This window comes from Diabrotica virgifera, chromosome 3 (genome assembly GCF_917563875.1).
Source record: "Diabrotica virgifera virgifera chromosome 3, PGI_DIABVI_V3a".
Taxonomy (NCBI): domain Eukaryota; kingdom Metazoa; phylum Arthropoda; class Insecta; order Coleoptera; family Chrysomelidae; genus Diabrotica; species Diabrotica virgifera.
The window spans coordinates 243,384,486-243,405,096 of NC_065445.1; the positions used below are offsets into that span (position 1 = coordinate 243,384,486).

Here is a 20,611-nt window from a genome sequence, read left to right on the forward strand (position 1 = left end):
ACAGCCAAAATCCCGATGGCCAAAACACCGACACGCCAGAATCCCGACAGGCCAAAATCCCGACATGCAACAATCCTCGCATAAGCAAAAATCCCGACCACTACATTTTGAATATTTATTGTTTCCTTTTCAAATGCAATACCAAATCATATTATAGAGTATTGAAATTGAAAAATTAATTACTTACTAATTAGTACGGGTACTAATTATTATGTATTTTAAAAGAAAGCATCATTTAAACACTTCATTTTATAATATAAAAGCTATACTTACTGAAATGGAAGGTTGTAAGTGACAAGATAATATCTATTATATAAAAGTAAATTTGAATTCAGGATTTGATTAAGTATACATAATATATTATTGCACTATATATTGAAAAAAAAAAATAATTTAATTCATATACCCATGTTAGAAATATTATTTAGAAAATTAGTTCATATTAAATGGTAAATACTTATGGCCATAAACAAAAAACCAGAAATAAATGTAATTATATGTTAAAAAGGAACTTATCAAACCTGCCGGGATTCTGGCCTCTCGGGACTTTGCGCCTGTCGGGATTCTGGCGTGTCGGGATTTTGGCCGTCGGGATTTTGGCTGTCGGAATTTTGGGGTAGACCCGTTTGAATGAAGTATATTGATATTTAAGGGGGTAGGCGCAAAATCTTGGTTCAATGCTATTTAAACGAATTCATTTTTTTCGAATCCTGAGAAAACCAATAAATATTTTTGAAAAATTTAAACGCAGAATTTTTTAGCAAGGGCCGAAAGTTCTTTAGAATAAACAAAAAGTTTCTTTTGAATGAAATACTAGCTGACCCGGTGAACTTCGTTGCACCTTAGATAGTGTGTCATAGTTAGATAATCTGTCATAATTTTGATTCTAGATCAGTTGCTTGGACGCAATTACTAAAAATCAATTACTCAAAATCAACTGCTCGAAAATTAATTGCTAGAAATGCAATTTTCTCAAATAAAAAAGAAAATTATATGTCCAAATATTTTTTCACAATAATGCAAAATTCGTAGGTATGGTCGAATGAAATTCGATAGTTTTAAGGCATTCCAGAAGCCGCTACAGATAAAATGTTTTAACAACTTATTAATCATTCAGAATTAGTCGACACTTATTAAAAGTTAAAATAATTAAGACAATAACTGGACGATAACGATTTAATGAGTGAAATTTAAATTTTTTTCTACTTTAATGACAAAAAAGCAAACTCATTAGCAGAGACCAATTAAAAATTATTTTGCACATCATATTTGAAACAGTATTTGGTTGAAAAATCTCATTTTTGCTGGCAAAAAATATATTAATTTGTCTGGACTAAATTACAGTTATGTTTATCTTAAAAGGAATATGATACTATCAACATTCACACAGTGTTGCCAAACTTTGTTATTTTTAGTGTAAATTTTCCCAGCGATCTCCGAGGGTACAATACATAAGAAAGATACATAATATGACAAATTATATGATATTCCACGTATACAGTACGTAAATCGTTCAGCTGGACATAGGGAACATACACTATATAGATTTAGATACATAAATACATACATTGTATTATATTGAGATAATTGAGGCAACTTAGCTTTCTCGATGACAATATGGTTGTTAGCATTAAGGGGCATTAACCTCAAAATTGACAAATCATTTCGACTGGCACAAATAAACGTCAAAATATGACAATGTAGTAGTTAGCTAAATATTTTTAGCCTAAGGGAATGGTAAAACTGTTTAGTTTTTAAAGTAAAATAAATTTTATTATTTTAATTCATACCTTAACCTTTAACTACACGCGCTGGCGTATTTTTGTACGCCACATATAAGAATTCTACTACAAATGTATTTAAAAATTTAATTTTTGTCTTTGTTTATTTATCTAACCTATCACTGGAATGTGCTTTACACTGGATTTAGTTTCGTTATAATCGGCGTTCTAGGAAGATCGTAATTTACAGTTTATTATTTGTTTTTTCAGGTGGTGGATAACATACGCCACAATTATAGTACATAATACAATTAGTAATATATACATATTTCAAATGTTTTTTAGTCATTATGGCACAAATATATTTTTCTTTATAAAAAATACTTTTTCTCAGGTAAAAAATATCATTTAAAAAAAATTTTATTAGCAATTTTATTTATCATGGAATCAGATTCCAGTTATATATCCCAATTTGTTTACTGAGAAGGAACTCACAAGTATTCGCTGACGCCGAGTAAGGTTTATAACGAGTATAAAAAAAAATAAAGAAATCCGCTGTTTTTAAGTGTATTTTCTTGTGGCGTATAAAGTATGCCACGCGTGTAGTTATGTTATATTTTGATGCGCGGGTAGTTAAAGGTTAAAATTCTAAATATTAATTAATTATGACAATAACAAAAAATATTATCAATCATTTAATACATGATATTTTTCGTTAGTTCATCTAATAAACATAAATAAATTGGATGGTTTGCCCAGGCGAAAGCTAGATTTTTTGAAAATTGCGTAAAATTAAAAAATTCATATTTTATCCAATTTGAGTCCAAAAGTTAATCTGTTGCACTTTTCTTTTATGAAATTTCCCGCTCGTTCTTCTTCTGTGCTCAGAATTTTGCTACGGCGTACGGTTCGCTATTTCGGAAACGGACTGCGCTAGAGAAGAAAAAATAGCATCGTTTTGTTCGGAATTCAGCAGGGAGTCTACCTGCCAAATTTAATAAAAATCGGTCAATTCGTTTCGGAGGAGTATGGCAACAAAAATGTAAAATATTTAAATGGCTATTAAAAAATAACGGTTGAAGATAAAGAAGTGAAAATTTAGGATTGTATGTATCTTTTGCTTCTACATCATACAAAATTAGGAAAAACGGTTTGTCAAAAAATTAAAAAAATATATCGGGGGGGCAAGCCCCCTTATGACGTACGGGCATGAAATCAGAGTTATACCTATTCCCAGTCTGGTAGAATACACGTGTAAAATTTCATAAAAATCTGTTGAGCCGTTCTCGAGTTATAAATGGTGTAACTAACATAACTCGACTTTCTTTTATATATATAGATGTAAAATATTTAAATGGCTATTAAAAAATAACGGTTGAAGATAAAAAAGTGAAAATTTAGGATTGTATGTATCTTTTGCTTCTACATCGCGATATGATAAAACGCGGATACAAAATAGTGCCTCTCTAGTTCCTAACCATCCAAATTACCATCTAATTTCGCACGGAAGGAATACTCGATGTCTTCTTCTAACATCTAATTATTAACACTCATACAGTAAATTTGTTTTTTATTAAAAAACTTACATTGTTTGCAGGTAGTAACACAAACCCTGAAGTGGATAAAATCCTCGTCCAAATACTCGAAGAATCGAACATGAACAACGTACCGAGCGGCACAAATATAACTCCTCCAACGACTCAACCCCAACAAAGAATAACTACTATTCAACTGACGCCACAGAAGCAGCAACACCTGCGCAATATTCAGATGCAAATACAGACGTTATCTGCTAGATCTACACCCGCTGATACGGATATACAGAATACTTTGAAGATGTTGTTTACTGAACAACAGAAGATCTTGGCTTCTGGAAAACTGTTACCACCAGAAAAGGTTAGTGTTGATTCTGTATTTTTCTCTTCTTTCATTTTAGATTTCTACAAGAAAACGTTGTTTTGTTAGCTGATTGTGCAGTATGGTAAAGTCGATTCGCTAATCTGAGACACAACTGTCTAGTGACGTTGTTAATTTATTTTTTGGGAAGTTAGGTTGCTAGATGTGAGTGGAAATTACTACACAACCAAACTTACCGGCTCATAGCCAATATTATTAATAGTAAACAGACATAAATAACATAAACCTTACGCCAATCAATAATTATTTATTTACACCATTATAATTTATTGATAATGATAACCAATGACAAAATTATTTATTGTACAAAATAAAAATAATTTGTAGAAACAAATTCCACAAAATTTTATGAGTTTAGTATACACTCCCAGTATTTCCAGTAATTCTTCTTTTTTTAATGAGAGCTTAAGTTGATCTGAGCAGTTATTAGTGTGAGTTAGGAATTTTTGTGTTGTATGTTTCCTATTCCGAATGTGTCAAAATGAATCTCGGCTGAGCGAATTCAGTTTACTAGCCTTTGTCTTATCAGGAACAGGGAATTTTAAATAATTCCCTTATTATCAAATAATTGTGTATTAACACAAACGACATATTCACGGTCACATCAAATCTAATAATGAATCATATATTATATTAGATTATTAGATAATTAGTTATTTCGCATATGAAGCAAATCACTGCTGTATTTAGTTTATCCGTGTCAGGCATACCTCAACATTTTGTAACAAATAATCTAGTTAAATTACCAATAAACGTACCTTTCCAACAATGTGTTAAATCTGTCTCCGAAAGAATGACTTAAAAAAGTTCTTCCATCACACTTTCCTCAAGATGTCTCCATAAATGTAGTACTAACATCACATGGTGATCCTGCGTCCTGCGACTAAAGAAGGAAACCTTCTGATCCACCAAAGGAGGAAAAAGGATTATGGAAAATAAAAACTGCAAATGGAAAAATGGGATTAATCTATCGCTGAAATACTGGATGTCCCTTCACTAGCTATGAGATGGAAGCTGCTGTATCGAAATGTGCACTGCATCTTGTGCTGAATACTAATGAAAAATTAAAGAGATGAACAGAATACATCAATGAATTGTTCAAAGACAATAGACCAGAACAGATGGAAGTAGAAGTAGAATATGGTATAGTTTTAACGGTAAAATAGGAAATTAAAATGGCAAAGCAGTAGGTCCAGACCAAATCCCAGTAGGAAACCTAAAATGTATAAATAAGTTATGTTCTCAAATTATTCTTGAAGATAATACATAGTCGTATAAATATAAAACTGAAAGAAGGAATAGATTATAGTTTGGGTTCAGAAATGGACTAGGAACCAGAGAGCTGTTATTTGCTTTTAATGTGATAGCTCAAAGATGCGTGGATATGAATGTGGATGTGCATCTTTATTATATTGATTTTGAAAAGGCATTTGACAAAGTGAGACATGAAAAATCAGTCAAGATTCTAAAGACAAAAAACATAGACAAAGGGACTTACGAATAATGTCAAACCTTTATTGGAATCAAAGAGCACACATTGTAATAGATAACGAACCCAGTTCAGAAATTGAAATCAGGAGAGAAGTTAGGCAAGGATGTATTATGTCTTCATTACTTTTTAATGAATATAGTGAATCCATTTTTGAAGAAGCATTACTATTTGAAAGTAAAGGAATAATAATAGGGAACTTGCACTAAAAAATTTTTTTGCATAAAATTGTTAATTTATGTTTTAAAATGTTATATTCAAAATATTACGTCTTAACAATGAATAGTGTACGTACAACATCTAATCAAAGTTTCGCGCCTAAAATTTCCGTTTTAAACAACTTTAAAAGCGAGACCTGGGGTCTGACGTCACAGGCCACTCGTATCGTTTGCCCGTTCGGGGTGGGCTATTGCATTTAATGCAGTTTGCCCATAGATAAATAATATAGTTGAAATATCTTGTTTTACTCTGTGGCAAAAATGATTTTTTCTGTGACAGGCAAAATATTAACATTTTATCTCTGTTGACATGTATCAAAAAGTTCTTTTTTATGAAATTACTTTTGTCGTTTCTTGTGTTGAAGAACAAAGAAGAACCAAGTAACTTAAAAATAAACAAAACTTTTAGTAATAAAAGTAAGAGTAACTAAAAAGTCTTGGTGCTACTATAGTATGCGGTCTACAGTCGGGTTTCTACTATAGCTTGCGGTCTACCGAGGGATGCGGTGTAAGCATAAGCTGAGATGATAAAGATATTAACTTGTAAAATTACAATACTTAATGTTTCTTCTTATTTATGCGTATTATTAACTTTGTAAAGAAGGATTTTGTTGGCTATGTACACGTTCTATCGGTACGTCTGCTAATCACCATAATCTTTTCTCAGAAGGCTTTGAACACAATAATGAAAGGCTCCAGTAGGTACTAATAAACATTACTATAAAATATAATCTTTATTATAATGCAAATTACACCGTAATCTTTTCCAGGATATACGAAATCCTTCGATTAGAGGCAGGTAGATCAAACCCACGGGGTAAACCGTATACTATAATATAATGGTACCAAACTATTGTTATAAACGGTTTAAACATGCTTATTAATAACTCTTACTTATTTGCCTTGACACCTCGCATTTCTCCAATAGAATAGCTTTCACTACTTTTTATAAAAGTTGCCACGATGAAGACATCAACGGTAGGTAAGTTAGTCAGATTGACCTTTTGAAAAACCCTCGTCCGTCATCAGTGGCGAAGCCTCCATGTAACCACTGTTACCATTGGTAACAGTTACAAATCTTGCAAATAAATATTTTATGACTACTACGAAATAATTCCATTTATATTTTTTACCAACAGAAATACTTGTTAATAGTACCTAATTCAGTAAATAGCCAACTAGACGCACGAAAATATTGGCGAGATATGTGAATCCATGGCACGTTATCATATATTATTATGCTGTTACCAATACTGGCACTGGTAGCGGTACGCAGGAGAAACCTCGCTTCGCTATCGCTCGGGACTAGCTCCGAAAATTTTGAAGGAGCGACGGGTCTAGAGACGGCGCGCGGGCACGCTGTGCATATCAGTATTGTCACCATTTTGAAGATTGGTAACGTTGGTTTAGTACCTATTACAGATTACAGTGTGCGTGCATTTAAACATGGAAGAGTGTTGCTACGTATTCCGTAATTGATCAACTACTTGAAAAGTCATTCTACTATTTTAAAGAAAAAAGTGATATTGAAAATGGAAGAATTAAAATATAAACAATTGTTTTCAAAATCTGTTCTTTTTCCTACTTGTTCATTTTTTTATGTTAATTTTATGGTAGAATAATATGTTTAGTTTGTTTATTATTTATTGTTATACGTATACCTGTTACATATACATAATTACATACATATAATTTGGGAATAGTGATTTGTTTAATTTTATCCCACGGGATTGAAAACAAAAACTTATATTTGGGCGGTTCAAAATATTTTTTTAAATAAGATTTTTTTACATCTGGTTTTGGTAACACTTTAGAAAAACTCACGCGTCGCCACTGTCCGTCATACAGTATAGCCCGAAATAAACAGTACTGAAACTGAAACATAGGTTTCTCTTTCTACACGCTGTCATGCCTAAATTAACTTGCATAGACCTGCCAAGTAATTCTTAACAATTATTAATAATTAATAATTTTTAAGAATTACCTGGCAGGTCTATAAATGTTAATTTGGATATGACAGCGTACAGAAAGAGAAACCTATGTTTCAGTTTCAGTACTGTTTATTTCGGGCTATACTGTATTATGCGTTTTAAACTCTTTACAAAGTAGCCCTCAACTTTATCAATTTCAGTTTAAAACTAAGCTGATTGGGGAACTACTTATTACAATATATAAGATGAACATAAATAATACCTAGGAATTTTCCATTAAAGACGATTAAAATGTAATATACCCGTGATACCTACCCTAATCGCGTTATTTCCGACTAGCTAGCCACGTTGACGGTGGCCCGTGACGTCGAACCAATAGAAGGACGTTCAGGAGCCTCCTAAGATATTTGAATTTTATAGCATTTTCAAGCGTCGTAATTAGCGTACGGGTTAAAAATATTTGTTTTTTTTCGCATGCAAGCGTTTTAAGATCATATTACCTTATGTTTTTTAAAATCATTTTAATATTTAAAAATTTATGCAAGTTCCCTATTAACGGAAGAACTATTAACAAAATAAGATATGCAGATGGCATCATGATTATGGCAAGCTCTGCTGAACAACACCCACTATCACTAAACAAAACAAACACTTTCTGTGAAAACATCGTATTAGTTACTCAGCAGATCGAAAACTTGCTTCAAAATTTTACGAACTCTTAGCTCCATAATAATCCATTGCCCAATGTGTGGTGTACCATTCAGTGACCAGGTTCTTCAAGACGAATCTCTAAAATTACCAAATTAGTATGCTAATAATAGTTAGAAATACTGAAAATATTATGTATTTATACACTGACGGGCAAAAAATTTAGGTCCCATTCTTGGAGCGGGTGTATGCCTTCTAATGCTACGGCCCAACTCATCCCAGACATGTTCGCCAGGATTCATGTCTGGACTGAGTGGTGGCCAATAAAATATTCTCTGACAACTCGGGCAGTATGGGGTCTATATCTTGCATGAAAATTCAATGTTAGCCCATACTAGTCATGAAAGGCATAACATGATCATCTAAAACTTCTGTACTGTATCTGTAAACCGTAACGGAGCCATTTTGCATGGAGACTAACTCTGTGCGTGCTTGTGAAGTAATTCCTGTGTAGGCCATAACCGACTCACAGCCAAATGGAGAGTCGCTCATCAATACAAATCCGCAGCATATCTTTCTCCAGATCCTCTCCATACTTGACGACATTCGTGTAACCCATTGGGACAAAATCGCGACTCAGCTGAAAACAGTATGTTGCTCCAATTTACATTATTCTAATACAGGTGAGTCTGGGCAAAATTTAATATTGCTATCCGATGTCGCCGTTGTAATGATGGGCCTGTAGCCATCTTTCTGCAAGATAATCCAGCAGCTCGAAGCCTTCTTCTAACGGTCCATTCACTAACATTAACATTTCTCACCTCTAGAAGTTGATTTCACAATAAAACCGCAGTGGCTCTTCTATTTCACAAACTTGCAGACACCAGAAACCGATCATTTCTTTGGGTGGTGATTCGATTTCGCCTGGATCCTGGTCTTCAGGTTATTAGACCAGTCTCATAGGGCTGGTAAACATTTTGAGCTACACATAGACTCCTTCTAACAATTCTTGGAGTTTCACGTTGTCCGCAGTCATTTTGTATCAATGCTACAATTCTTGCCGTAGTAACAGGATCTAAAGGAATTATGATTCGTTAAATATACACCATTAACAATACACTGTATCACCGATAGGTTTAACACAAGAAAAATAACACTTAATTGGAAAAATTGCCAATTAACTGTAAAGGTTCCACTAGACTGAATGCAGATGTTTCCTAAAAAAATAGTAAACGTCGTAAATATGGTGACAGTAGATACGAGACTGTACTGACAGATAATAACAACAAATGGTACATCATCGTTCCTCAGAAAGCAATATATCAGCACCTACTAAGAAACTAATACAACCGTAAACAGATTACTACCTCAAAACACGAAATTTAAATATGACCTAAATTTTTTACCCACCAGTGTATAACAAAAAGACATGTTTGTACTGGTTAGATAATTGATTATATTCTTTGAATTGGCAATTATGTTAATTATTTCTATTTACAAATGTTCTCTTTTAGGTGTACTACCACAACAATCAGCTTACTATTGTGAATCCGTCCACTCTAAATATGTCTCCTCCTGCACCGGTCAAGCACGATCCCCCTCAAAGTGCTAACCCAGGACCTCCTGTTGTAAGCAATAATCAAACTCCAGCGAGGAGTACAAGTGTGGAAACTCAAGCTACAAGTACCCACCAGGTAAGCTGCATATTTCTTATCGAGTTTATTAATGGAACTTAGTTTATATCAATACCTTATAAATTGGTGTATAACAAAAATAAACTCAATATTATTTCATTTTCATCCTATATTGAACTGTTTAAAGTTTCAAGTCTGTAGCCACTGGGAAGTTGGTTTAAAATCAATTAGAAAATTCCACCTGAATAAATGGACAGAAGCTAGTTATAAAATTTTTCCTACAATATTTTGTTGAAAAGAACAAACAACAATATTTTTGTTGAAACAAACTTTCAAAAGAAATCATAAACTCCAGTTAAAGGGGAGTCCGTTATACAAATGTAAAAATTTCATTAAATTATAAAGCAAAACTATTTCTGCTAATCTTTTTAACGTTAGTTGTTAATAAATTATTTGCAAACTACACTCAAATTTTATTTTTAAACATCTTTTTTATTTTACATAATAATTTTACTATCAAATGGTATTTATATTTTATTAATAATTTTAATTTGTATTTAGTTTGACTTTGACGGTTCTGTTAAAAGTAAACAACGTTTGCTTTGTTGGTAGCAGGAGGAGTTAGGAGACAACGTAAAAAATTATTGAATTATTTTAATATACCATAATTTAACCCTTTCATTGCTAACGAAATATGCCTAACGAGAGCTGGACACTAACTTGATTTTTCTCTGCATTTACATTGTAGTGTTTTGATTGAGATGGCCCTAGAATTGCTTTATCCATAATATGAATCTAAACTGACGTTATATAAACACTTTTATCTACATACTCAATAGAAAAACAACTTGTTTCAGTCAAATTCAAACAAATATTAACCTCTAAACTAAACGAATGTTGTGCATATATGACGCCTGAAGCCATCATGCGCACCTGACAGTAGTAATGTTCTTAGGCGCCACAAAACTGTTGTTTTGTGGCATGTGGCATGTTCAACTTAAGTATTATGTTTATATGGGATTAGTCACAGTTTGGTTGTAATGGAAATTACATTATTACCTAAAAAATTACTGACGTTTAAATATAATTTGTTTAAAATCTAAATAATCTAAATAATAAATAAATATACATATAATAAAATTCGACATGTGGCTAAACTTAGATATATATAACGAAGTGCGCACATTCCAATAGACTGATGCTAATCAGAACAATAGAATTGTTCAAAATGAATAAAATAATGTATTAGAGAGCAGAAATAGAAATTATGAGGATGTATTAAAATTATCTTAGCCTACTATTATAGAAGCAAACAAAATTTTAAAGTCAAAATATTTTATTATTTAAAAAATCCACGAGGAAAATAAACTTCCTGTAGCTGGCTGTATACCATAAATCACAAAAATACCAAGTTTCTTGTAAAAGGTATATATTAAAATACCCTAAATAAGGGTCACAATACAAAACGTTTTCGGATTAAGGAATCCATCATCAGTGTTTAAAAGCCAAAATTTGCATGCCTGAGCCACCAAAATGTATTGGGTAAAAACCCTTTAAATGTAAATGATAAAGTTATTTTACATATTTATATAAAAATCATCTGATGTTAAAGATAAACCTGGATGTTACCCAGGGCAACACAGGACTCTCCCCACGTGGTTGGAACTTTTTTGGAGAAAACCTCGCATATTGGATTTCAATGGCCAACTAACATCAGATGATTTTTATATAAATATGTAAAATAACTTTATCATTTACATTTAAAGGGTTTTTACCCAATACATTTTGGTGGCTCAGGCATGCAAATTTTGGCTTTTAAACACTGATGATGGATTCCTTAATCCGAAAACGTTTTGTATTGTGACCCTTATTTAGGATATTTTAATATATACCTTTTACAAGAAACTTGGTATTTTTTTTTATTTTATTATTTAACACACGAGCCTGTAAGGTCTCTAGATCTTTTAAAAAATGTTTGATCTTGCTCTGTAAACCAGAACTCCAGCGTGTTGAATTAGGTATGACCTTCTCAGACTGTTCCTCAGTTATGCAAAGATCTAGTTCTGGTGAAAAATGAGGCTGTTTTGGTAGTTCTAACCCTAAAAATATAAAAAAACAAAAATAAATTTGTAATATTTTTTACGTGAACAGACAAACTGTTTTGATTGTACAAAAGTATTATTCAGTTATGAGTATTCATCAATTTAATAAAATTGAAAAGAGGTAGAAGAGCAGCATAGCTCTTTTTTCTCCATGATTTTGGAATTTTGCAGTCTTTGCAGCATGTGTTGTAAAGTTGCAAGATCCAGTTTTTTGCTCTTTGGCCTAGATGCTTTATTTGTTCACTGCATATGTCATCCACACCTGCAGCTTTCCCGTTTTTTAACCTGTTCATACCGTCGTGGAGTTCTTTTAGTGTAAAAGGAGTTCCTAGGTGGTTTGTCTCCTGATTCAATCCTCTTCTAGTATATGGGCCTTTATATTTGTTCTTAGCTCTTCCATTCATAAGGAGTTGAGCAGCAACTTGGTTTGCTGTAACCTTGCAAGGTGGTTTATGTTCTTTTGGATTACCGCTAAGTTTTTTTACAAGGTTCCATGCTATTTTACTACTATGTGTATTATGTATGTTGTATATTGTGTATGTTGTATTTCTCTGTATGTGCCAAGATCCCTACTATAAGAACTGGCCTATAACCAATGTATTGTTGTCCATATCCCGTCTCTAGAAGGGACTATTGGTGATACACATACACATATCAAACAAGAATGTGTGTGTACTTTGTACGCACGTAAGAAGTTATACTTCTACTACATATTATGTGATTTTTAAGACTATACCAAAAATTTAAAAAAATAAAAGAATAAAACGCACACAAACACATTGAAAAATGCCACAAAGAAAAAATGATTTCTGAACGATAATAATTGTTGGCAAAAATTTTAAATACGCATTTGCTGAAAAAAAAAATTATATAACAAATATTCTTACAATCATAATATGCATAAAAAAATAAAAAAATAAAACTTGCATCGGGAATTGAACCCTTGAATTTCGTGCCGCTTTGACTCGTAATCGAAGCGTAGACTCACTCGTCCAATCGCACATTATTTATCATGTGGAAAAATACGGTAACTCAACGTTTTACTGTTTGACACTTGTTTTGAAAATTATGTAGTTTAAATTTTGTGGAAGAAAATATAAAAATATAACAAAACAGTAAGAAAACAATATATTAGATGAAGATTGGTAGAACTTTTGTTGGTAATCAAATTAATTATGTAAATCAAAGCATTACATACCTACTAGATAAATAAATCTACGCCAAAAAATCATAATTTAAAAATAAAAATCGAACCTAATTTGGGATTTCTCTCTAAAATCCGCATTCTTGAGAAAATAAATGTATGTATTTCAACCTAATCCAAATGTATAATTACAATATGATTATAATAAAAACTAGGTACTTACCAAATTAGAATGAGTTTTCCTTGTCCAAAATAGTCCAAAAGTCCAAAAATATAGGTATATGAAAACTATTTAAAAAGGCAGTATAACTATTAACTAACTTTTGTTTGTTGTTTCTTTTCACACAAATTTTAAAACGCAACAACCATAAATAATCTAACTACAGCTGTGCCACAGCCACCATATTGAATAATTTTTGACATGTCATTTGAACATCCAATCAGAACAAAGTTATAATGCGCATGCGCCCGGTCGCTAGGTTTTCCCATATAAAAATTTACCCTCTATCGCCGGTAAAGAAGTATAACTTCAAAAAAATATATTAAATGCATTAAAGCTTCTTACCTGCTGCTTCAGTGGCTTTATTTTTTATCATTAAATAGTGTTCATGTCACTTTGCATAGTTTTAAATTAATTATAGATGTTTTATATTAATTAACGACCTTGCTCTTTAAATTACACTATGTTCGTCTCCTTCAATTTTTCACAAAATTATTTGAAAATAAAATTATTCAAATATTTTAACACTAAGTCACTATTGCAACGCTATAGTCCAGGAACCGAAGCTTTTCACCTCGCAATTTTTGCAGAATGGATCGATTTCCTTGAAAATTTTAGAATAAGTAGTGGATAGTCCAAGGATCAAAATCTATATGATGCCAAAAGGCGCTTTACCATGGGGCTGGTTGCCACCCTATCTCGGGGGTGGAAATTTTTTATTATATTTTGACCACAAAAGTTGGTAAAACATTAATTTTAAGCAAAAAATGTTCTATACATTTTTTTTTGATCAAATTAATAGTTTTCGATTTATTCGCTATCGAAAATATTAGTTTTATATCGAAAAAATCAATGTTTTAAATCAGTTTTCTGCTAATAACTCAGAGTTTTCGTTTTATGAAAACAATTTTACTTACCAAAATGTACCTTTTATAAAAATAAATAAAACAGTTTTTTTTTTAATTTCTTTAAGACCAATAGTAATCGACCTATACTTTATTATATGTTAGCTCTTCTTCGTCAAATGTTAAGTATTGTAGTTTTAAAGTCGAAAGACGGGAAAACTATGCATTTTTCAAGGATAACTTATAGAAACTAATTTAACGTATTTAAAAACACCTATATTCTTAAATAAAAAAAAGTCTTCTACCTCAAAAATTAAGTAACTTATAATGAAAAGAATGTCAGTCCTTATTTTTTTTTAACAAAGAACTAATGGGAAGCAACCCCCTAATTACTAACCTAATTAAAATTAGTCATTGACCTTATTCGGTCTTCTTTATTTATGTATTATTAATAGATTATAGTAGCTTGACCGGCTTAGAATGATCAATTTTTAAAGAAAATTTAGTTAAAAGCGAATAACGAATTTTTGTAGTTTGGTAAAAAATGCCCTTTTCTTCAGAATAGAAAGATTAGCATCAGAAATACGAAAAAATGTTTACATATGAAATTGTAGCTTATTTAATTCCCAAGAACGTGGTTTGCGAAATCTTTCTACGGCGAAAATTTAGTAAGCTATTGACAATTAGAACTTGTACTGACATGCAAAAACCACCCTTACCAACCCTTTCAAAGTCACCTCTTTTTGTGACTAGAGGATTTTAAAAGGATTTAATATTAATAGCCTTATAGACCTTATAAAAACCTACAAAAAACTTTTTTACCAAACTTTCTTAAGATAAAAAATAAAAACGTTACGGTTAAAAACCAATATATTTTTTTGAAAAAAAAAAATGGAGAAATCCAATTGGAAGCATAATAATGTAAGTTAGCGGTGATTTTAGTCATTGGCTTTATTCAATCTTCTTTATACAGGGTGTCCAGAAACTCTACCGACAAACGAAGAGAGGAGATTCTTCAGATAATTTTAAGATAATTTAACCCAATTCACTTTGTCCGAAAATGCTTCCTAAGGGAGCTAGAGCTCTTTGAAGATGGCGTCTTATTAGTTTTTCTTAAATACCTCCAGAACGCTTCTATTTAGAAAAACAAAAATTGGTACGTGTATTTATCTTCAAGATATAAATCTAATCCATCCACTGCAAATTTCTAGTACCGATCATAGGCGTCCGTTTTGGGTAGGGCAACGGTTATTTTATCGCATAACTTTTATCTTTAACTTTTATGCATTTCTGACACTGGATTATTAAATTGTGAAGTATTCTAGTACTAAAAGGTACTCTTATTTTAAATCGATAGGACACACCGTTTTCTAGAAAAATCGATTTGAAAATTTTTCGCTTTTTGAATTAAAAAAAAATTCAAAAAAAAACTGTTTAGAAAGACGAAAACTGGTACATTTATTTATGTTCCAGAGATAAATCGATTTCATTAATTGCGAATTTCTAGTACTGGTCATAGGCCTCCGTTTTGGGTAGGTCAACGGTTATTTTATAGCATAACTTTTTTGTCTTGAATTTTCGAGCATTTTTGACACTAGATTATTAAATTATGAAGTATTCGAGTACTAAAAGTTACTCTTACTTTATGTTGGTAAAATACTTCGTTTTTTGTTGAAAAGTTCTTTCAATTTTTTTTCAAATTCCAAAAACGAAAAACTTTCAAATCAATTTTTCTAGAAAACGGTGTGTCCTACCGACTTAAAGTAAGAGTACCTTTTAGTACTGGAATACCTTACAATTTAATAATCCGGTATCAAAAATGCATAAAAGTTAAGGACAAAAAAGTTATGCGATAAAATACCCGTTGCTCTGCCCAAAACGGACGCCTATGACCGGTACTAGAAATTTGCAATTGATGGAACCGATTCGTCTCTGAAAAGTAAATATGCATACCAATTTTCGTTTTTCTAAATATAAGCGTTCTGGAGGTATTTAAGAAAAACTAATTTCATGACGCCATCTTCAAAGAGCTCTAGCTCCCTTGGCAAGCATTTTCGGACTAGGTGAATTAGGTTAAATTGTCTTAAAATTATCTGAGGAATCTCCTGTCTTCGTTTGTCGGTAGAGTTTCTGGACACTCTGTATATTATTAATAGATTCTAGAAGTTTGACTGGCTTAGAATGATTAGTTTTAAAAAATTGGAGTTTAAAAGCGAATAGAGAATTTTTGTAGTTTGGTAAAAAATACAAAAAATATATCTTTTTTCATTTATGCACGTACACTAATATTGTAGAGGGCGCAAAAGTCGAGGTCTCGAAAGAAGGTAGTTCCGATGGCAGGCAGTTAATCTCAGGATTGGGACCTCTGAAACAAAAAAATCGTACGGCATTTGAAAAAGGAAGGTTTTTATGCGACCATTTACCATCGTTAGTGAAAAGTTCCGCAAAAAAAAGATTTTACGGAAATTTGAAAAAATTTTGTGAAAAATTCGCGCGTTTTTCTTGAGTTTTTCATGGTTAAAAAATATTTATTTTTTATTTTTTGGTCAAATTGTGGTAAATTGCCACGTAAGACCTTCCTTTTTCAAATACAGTACGATTTTTTTGTTTCAGATATCTCAATCCTGAGATTAACGGTCTGCCATAATTTTTCGAGGCCTCGACTTTTGCGCCCTCTATCATATTATTGTACGTGCATAAATGAAAAAAAGATATATTTTTTGTACTCTTTAAGAATTAGATATTAATATGTAAAAAGTTTTATGTTCGTTTTTAATAAAGGTTTTCAGAAAAAAGTTCTTGAAAAAAATAATTTTTTTTGGGCTTCCAAAGTGTACTATTACCTTAAAGGGATTTAATATTAATAGCCTTATAGACTTGAAAAGACCGACAAAATTCTTTTTTGCCAAACTTTCTAAGATAAAAATAAAAAGGTTATGGTTAAAAAACCAATAAATTAAAAAAAAATAATGGAGAAATCCAGTTGGAAGCATAATAATGTAGGTTAGCGGTGGTTTTTTGTATGGTGTACGTTAGAAACTTATTTGTACGCATATATTGATTCATATTTGACTCATGGAACTATAGAACACATTCGAATACGTATACATATTTGTGTATGCGTGTATCCGTAAATTTCACTCTTTTAAAGCTTTTTTATAAGTCTTAGCAATAAGGGGTAGTTTTACCATTCAACAATAAACTTTTGTTGAAATAGTCAGAAATAATATAAAGAATATCAAACCATTATTACATAAATCATTAGAATCAATAAAAAAATAAAATAAAAATTCCATTTTTATTCAGTTGCAATGCGTAGGCAAAACAATCTTATTTTTCAATTAGAATACGGAGCGCAGTCCAGCCCTCTGAATCGACGATTTTCGACTCTTGTTGGAGTCTCATCGGAGAGAACGTAGGCCTGCTACTCAGGTATCGTAGGTAACGTAGCGAAGAAGACAAGAGGGAATTCAAAAACTTACAATTCACGACCCCGTCTGTTCAGCTAGTAAATTCCAACAGAAAATGGACCTAGTTACTCAAAGAAGTAACGACCAATATAAAAATAAAATAAAAATTCCATTTTTATTCAGTTGCAATGCGAAGGCAAAGCAAAGGTCGTTACTTCTTTGAGTAACTAGGTCCATTTTCTGTTGGAATTTACCAGCTGAACAGACGGGGTCGTGAATTGTAACTTTTTGAATTCCCTCTTGTCTTCTTCGCTTCAGCATCCATCTGGCTTGCAAATTTTAGAAGCCATGGAGGTGTTACCAAGGAAATGGACCAATAAGTTTTCAATTTAAAAATCTTTTAGTAATATTTTAATATTTTTAAATATTATTAATATTGCTATTCGGATTGAAAACTACTTCATCATTTGAATCAAATTTTATCATCCGTAAGCATTTTTGAGCAAATTTCAGCAATTAGGGGTAGTTTTCTTCCTTAAAAATGAACTTTTAAAGGGTCGAAATATTCAATAAATATAGTTCGAGTATTATACAACTATCATGTAATGCGTCTGAACAAATTTCACCCTTTTTAAACCTTTTTATAGGTTTTAGCAATAAGGGGTAGTTTTCACCCTTAAAAAATAAAAAGCGCACATCAGCACAATATAGATTCTGAAGTAGAGAGTAAGATGAACTTAATTCCAAATTTTCATGCAAATCGATCCATTCTGTAAAAATTGAGAGGTTTTGTTCTATTTTAAGCTTCATTACTTGGACTACTACTCAGTACTGAAAGTATTTCATGCTAAGACATGGCTTCCAAAGCAAATTCAAATTTCGGATTCTGCGCAAAGCCTTTATAGTTGAGGTTTTTTATACCTTCATACGCCTTTGATAAATCTATGGAAATTATATGAAGATCTCTTCCGCATGCGAATGATTTTTTGCCAACTTTGAAGATAAAATAAATGACGATGCATGACCTGGATTGCTTGCATATTTTATAATTTCTTTTGGAGTATTATCAAGTTCCGTATCTGACTCCTCAATTTATCTTTCTTTAAATTTAAACTTATCTCAAAACAACTAGAACGCCGCATTTGCATTTTACACTGACAGTTTTTCCTTAAGAATAATTTGAATTTTGATTTTGTTACTTGTTATACACTCACCGGCACAAAATTCCTCCACCCAAAATTTTTGATTAAGTTTGACGATCTATAACTTTTTTATTTGTACACCGATTTTCAAGATTCTTGCATTAATTTGTAGGTACATGTATTGATGTCGTTTTTTATTATTCCGGTAAGAAAAATTTTTTGCTTAGATGGCATTATACGGGGGTGAATGGAAGCATTGTATTTTCTTTAAATGTATTTTCTTTCCACAGAACTTTAAAAAATTCTGTGGAAAAATTGGAGCGTTGATTTTTTTTCATACTCCTTTTGTATTGTCCTAGATGTATCACTGAGGTTTTGTTTTTTGAATTATTCAAATATATCTTTTCTTGTAAGAGCTGTAAATAAAAACACTGATTTTGAAAGTTTATTTAATTAAAAAGATCAAACGTACTAAAATTAACAAAACAAAATTAACAACAAAACAAAACAATTCAATAGCGGGTATGTCCACCTCTTGCAGCAGTGACTGCTGGCAATCTGTTTGGCATCGAATAAAGATGTGGTATCCTTGCCTGGGGAATAGCCCGATATTCCTCTACCAGGTCCATAACTGTATCAAATTTTCTGGAGGCCTAGGATGACGGCGAATAGCTTTTTTTGATTTATCTCATAAATGCTCAATAGGATTGAGATCTAGGCTGCATGTGGGCCATTCTAACCTTATCAATCCAACCTCTATTTTATGAGTCAATCAGTGATTTTATTTACAAAAAAAGCTATAGCTCTTACAAAAAAGAGATATTCGGATAATTCAAAAAACAAAATTTTAGTGATGCCTCCAAAATAATACGACATGACTATGAAACAAAATTAGCTCCTCAATTTTTCCACAGAATTTTTAAAGTTAGGAGAAAATACAATGCTTCCATTCACCCCTGTATAATGCCATGCAAGCAAATTTTTTTTTGTTACCGGAATAATACCAAACGATATCAATACATGTACCTACAAACTGGTGCAACAATCTTGAAAATCGGAGTACAAATAATAAAGTTATAAATTGTCAAACTTAATCAAAAATTTTGGGTGGCGGAATTTTGTGCCGGTGAGTGTAGAATGAAAATACATACAAATCACGTAAGAAACAAGTATTGCAGAACAAATATTTTTTCTCTTTTAGTGAGAATTTTGATTTTCTTTTCAGTAAGCTTCTTCTTCCAGTAAGTTGTCATTCCATAGTTTTCGTGGTCTTCCCACTGATGAATTTACATGTAGTAGAGTTGTTGTTATAATCATGCATTTTGTCTTTTTTGGTGAAATTATCATGTTAAATGTTCTGGCGGTAAACAATGGAGGGCTCAGAAATTCCGCCTGTCTTATACTATGCCATTGGCAGCCTCAATTGAGTCGGTTAGTTCTTCTACTTTTACATTTATTGTGTTATTTTGAATGATCTTCCCTATCTAAATCCTAGTTGTTCTTCTGCTCATGTTATAATTTCATTCAGTTTATAGGTCTGGATCCCGCGTATGAAAAAAAAGTTGATTAATAGCAAGCTGAAAATTTGTTAATAAATTAAGGGTGTCTATTCGGATAAACTTTGATATATGGGAACACTGGAACAGCGGCAGTTTTAATTGTGGAACAGGTTAAAAATTTGGAACGGTCAGACCACGAAAACGGCACATTTATTTTGTCCGACAGAATAGACTTAAACTCTCCGAACAGAGATTAAACTCTCATGCAAAAATCAGACTGCTATTTATCACCTGTCATAATTCCTGTCATTTGACATATTCTACATGTTCCACTCATTAAAACGCCCATTTGGTGATAAATATCAGTTTGATTTTTGCATGAGAGTTTAATCTCTGTTCGGAGAGTTTAAGTCTGTTCTGTCGGACAAAATACATGTGCCGTTTTCGTGGTCTGACTGTTCCAAATTTTTAACCTGTTCCACAATTAAAACTTCCCCTGTTTCAGTGTTCCCATATATCAAAGTTTGTCCGACTAGACACCCTTAAGCTATTAACAAATTTTCAGCTTGCTATTAATCAACTTTTTTTTCATACGCGGGATCCAGACCTATTATTTGTTATTACTTTAATTTATTTGTTTAATTTGTCCCTCTTTTTGAAGAGAGGTATTGGGATACTTCATTATCGTGGT

At 31.9% G+C, this 20,611-nt stretch overlaps 1 protein-coding gene across 1 annotated transcript in view; it reads left to right on the top strand.

The window, feature by feature from the left end:
- The window catches only part of LOC114328262 (putative uncharacterized protein DDB_G0271606), a 120,395-nt gene that overhangs the window by 64,808 nt on the left and 34,976 nt on the right, over positions 1-20,611 (top strand). Inside the window, exons 8-9 of the mRNA XM_028277064.2 lie at positions 3,319-3,617; positions 9,439-9,618. Coding sequence (XP_028132865.1) covers positions 3,319-3,617; positions 9,439-9,618 — 479 coding nt within the window. The remainder of the gene's footprint in view (positions 1-3,318; positions 3,618-9,438; positions 9,619-20,611) is intronic.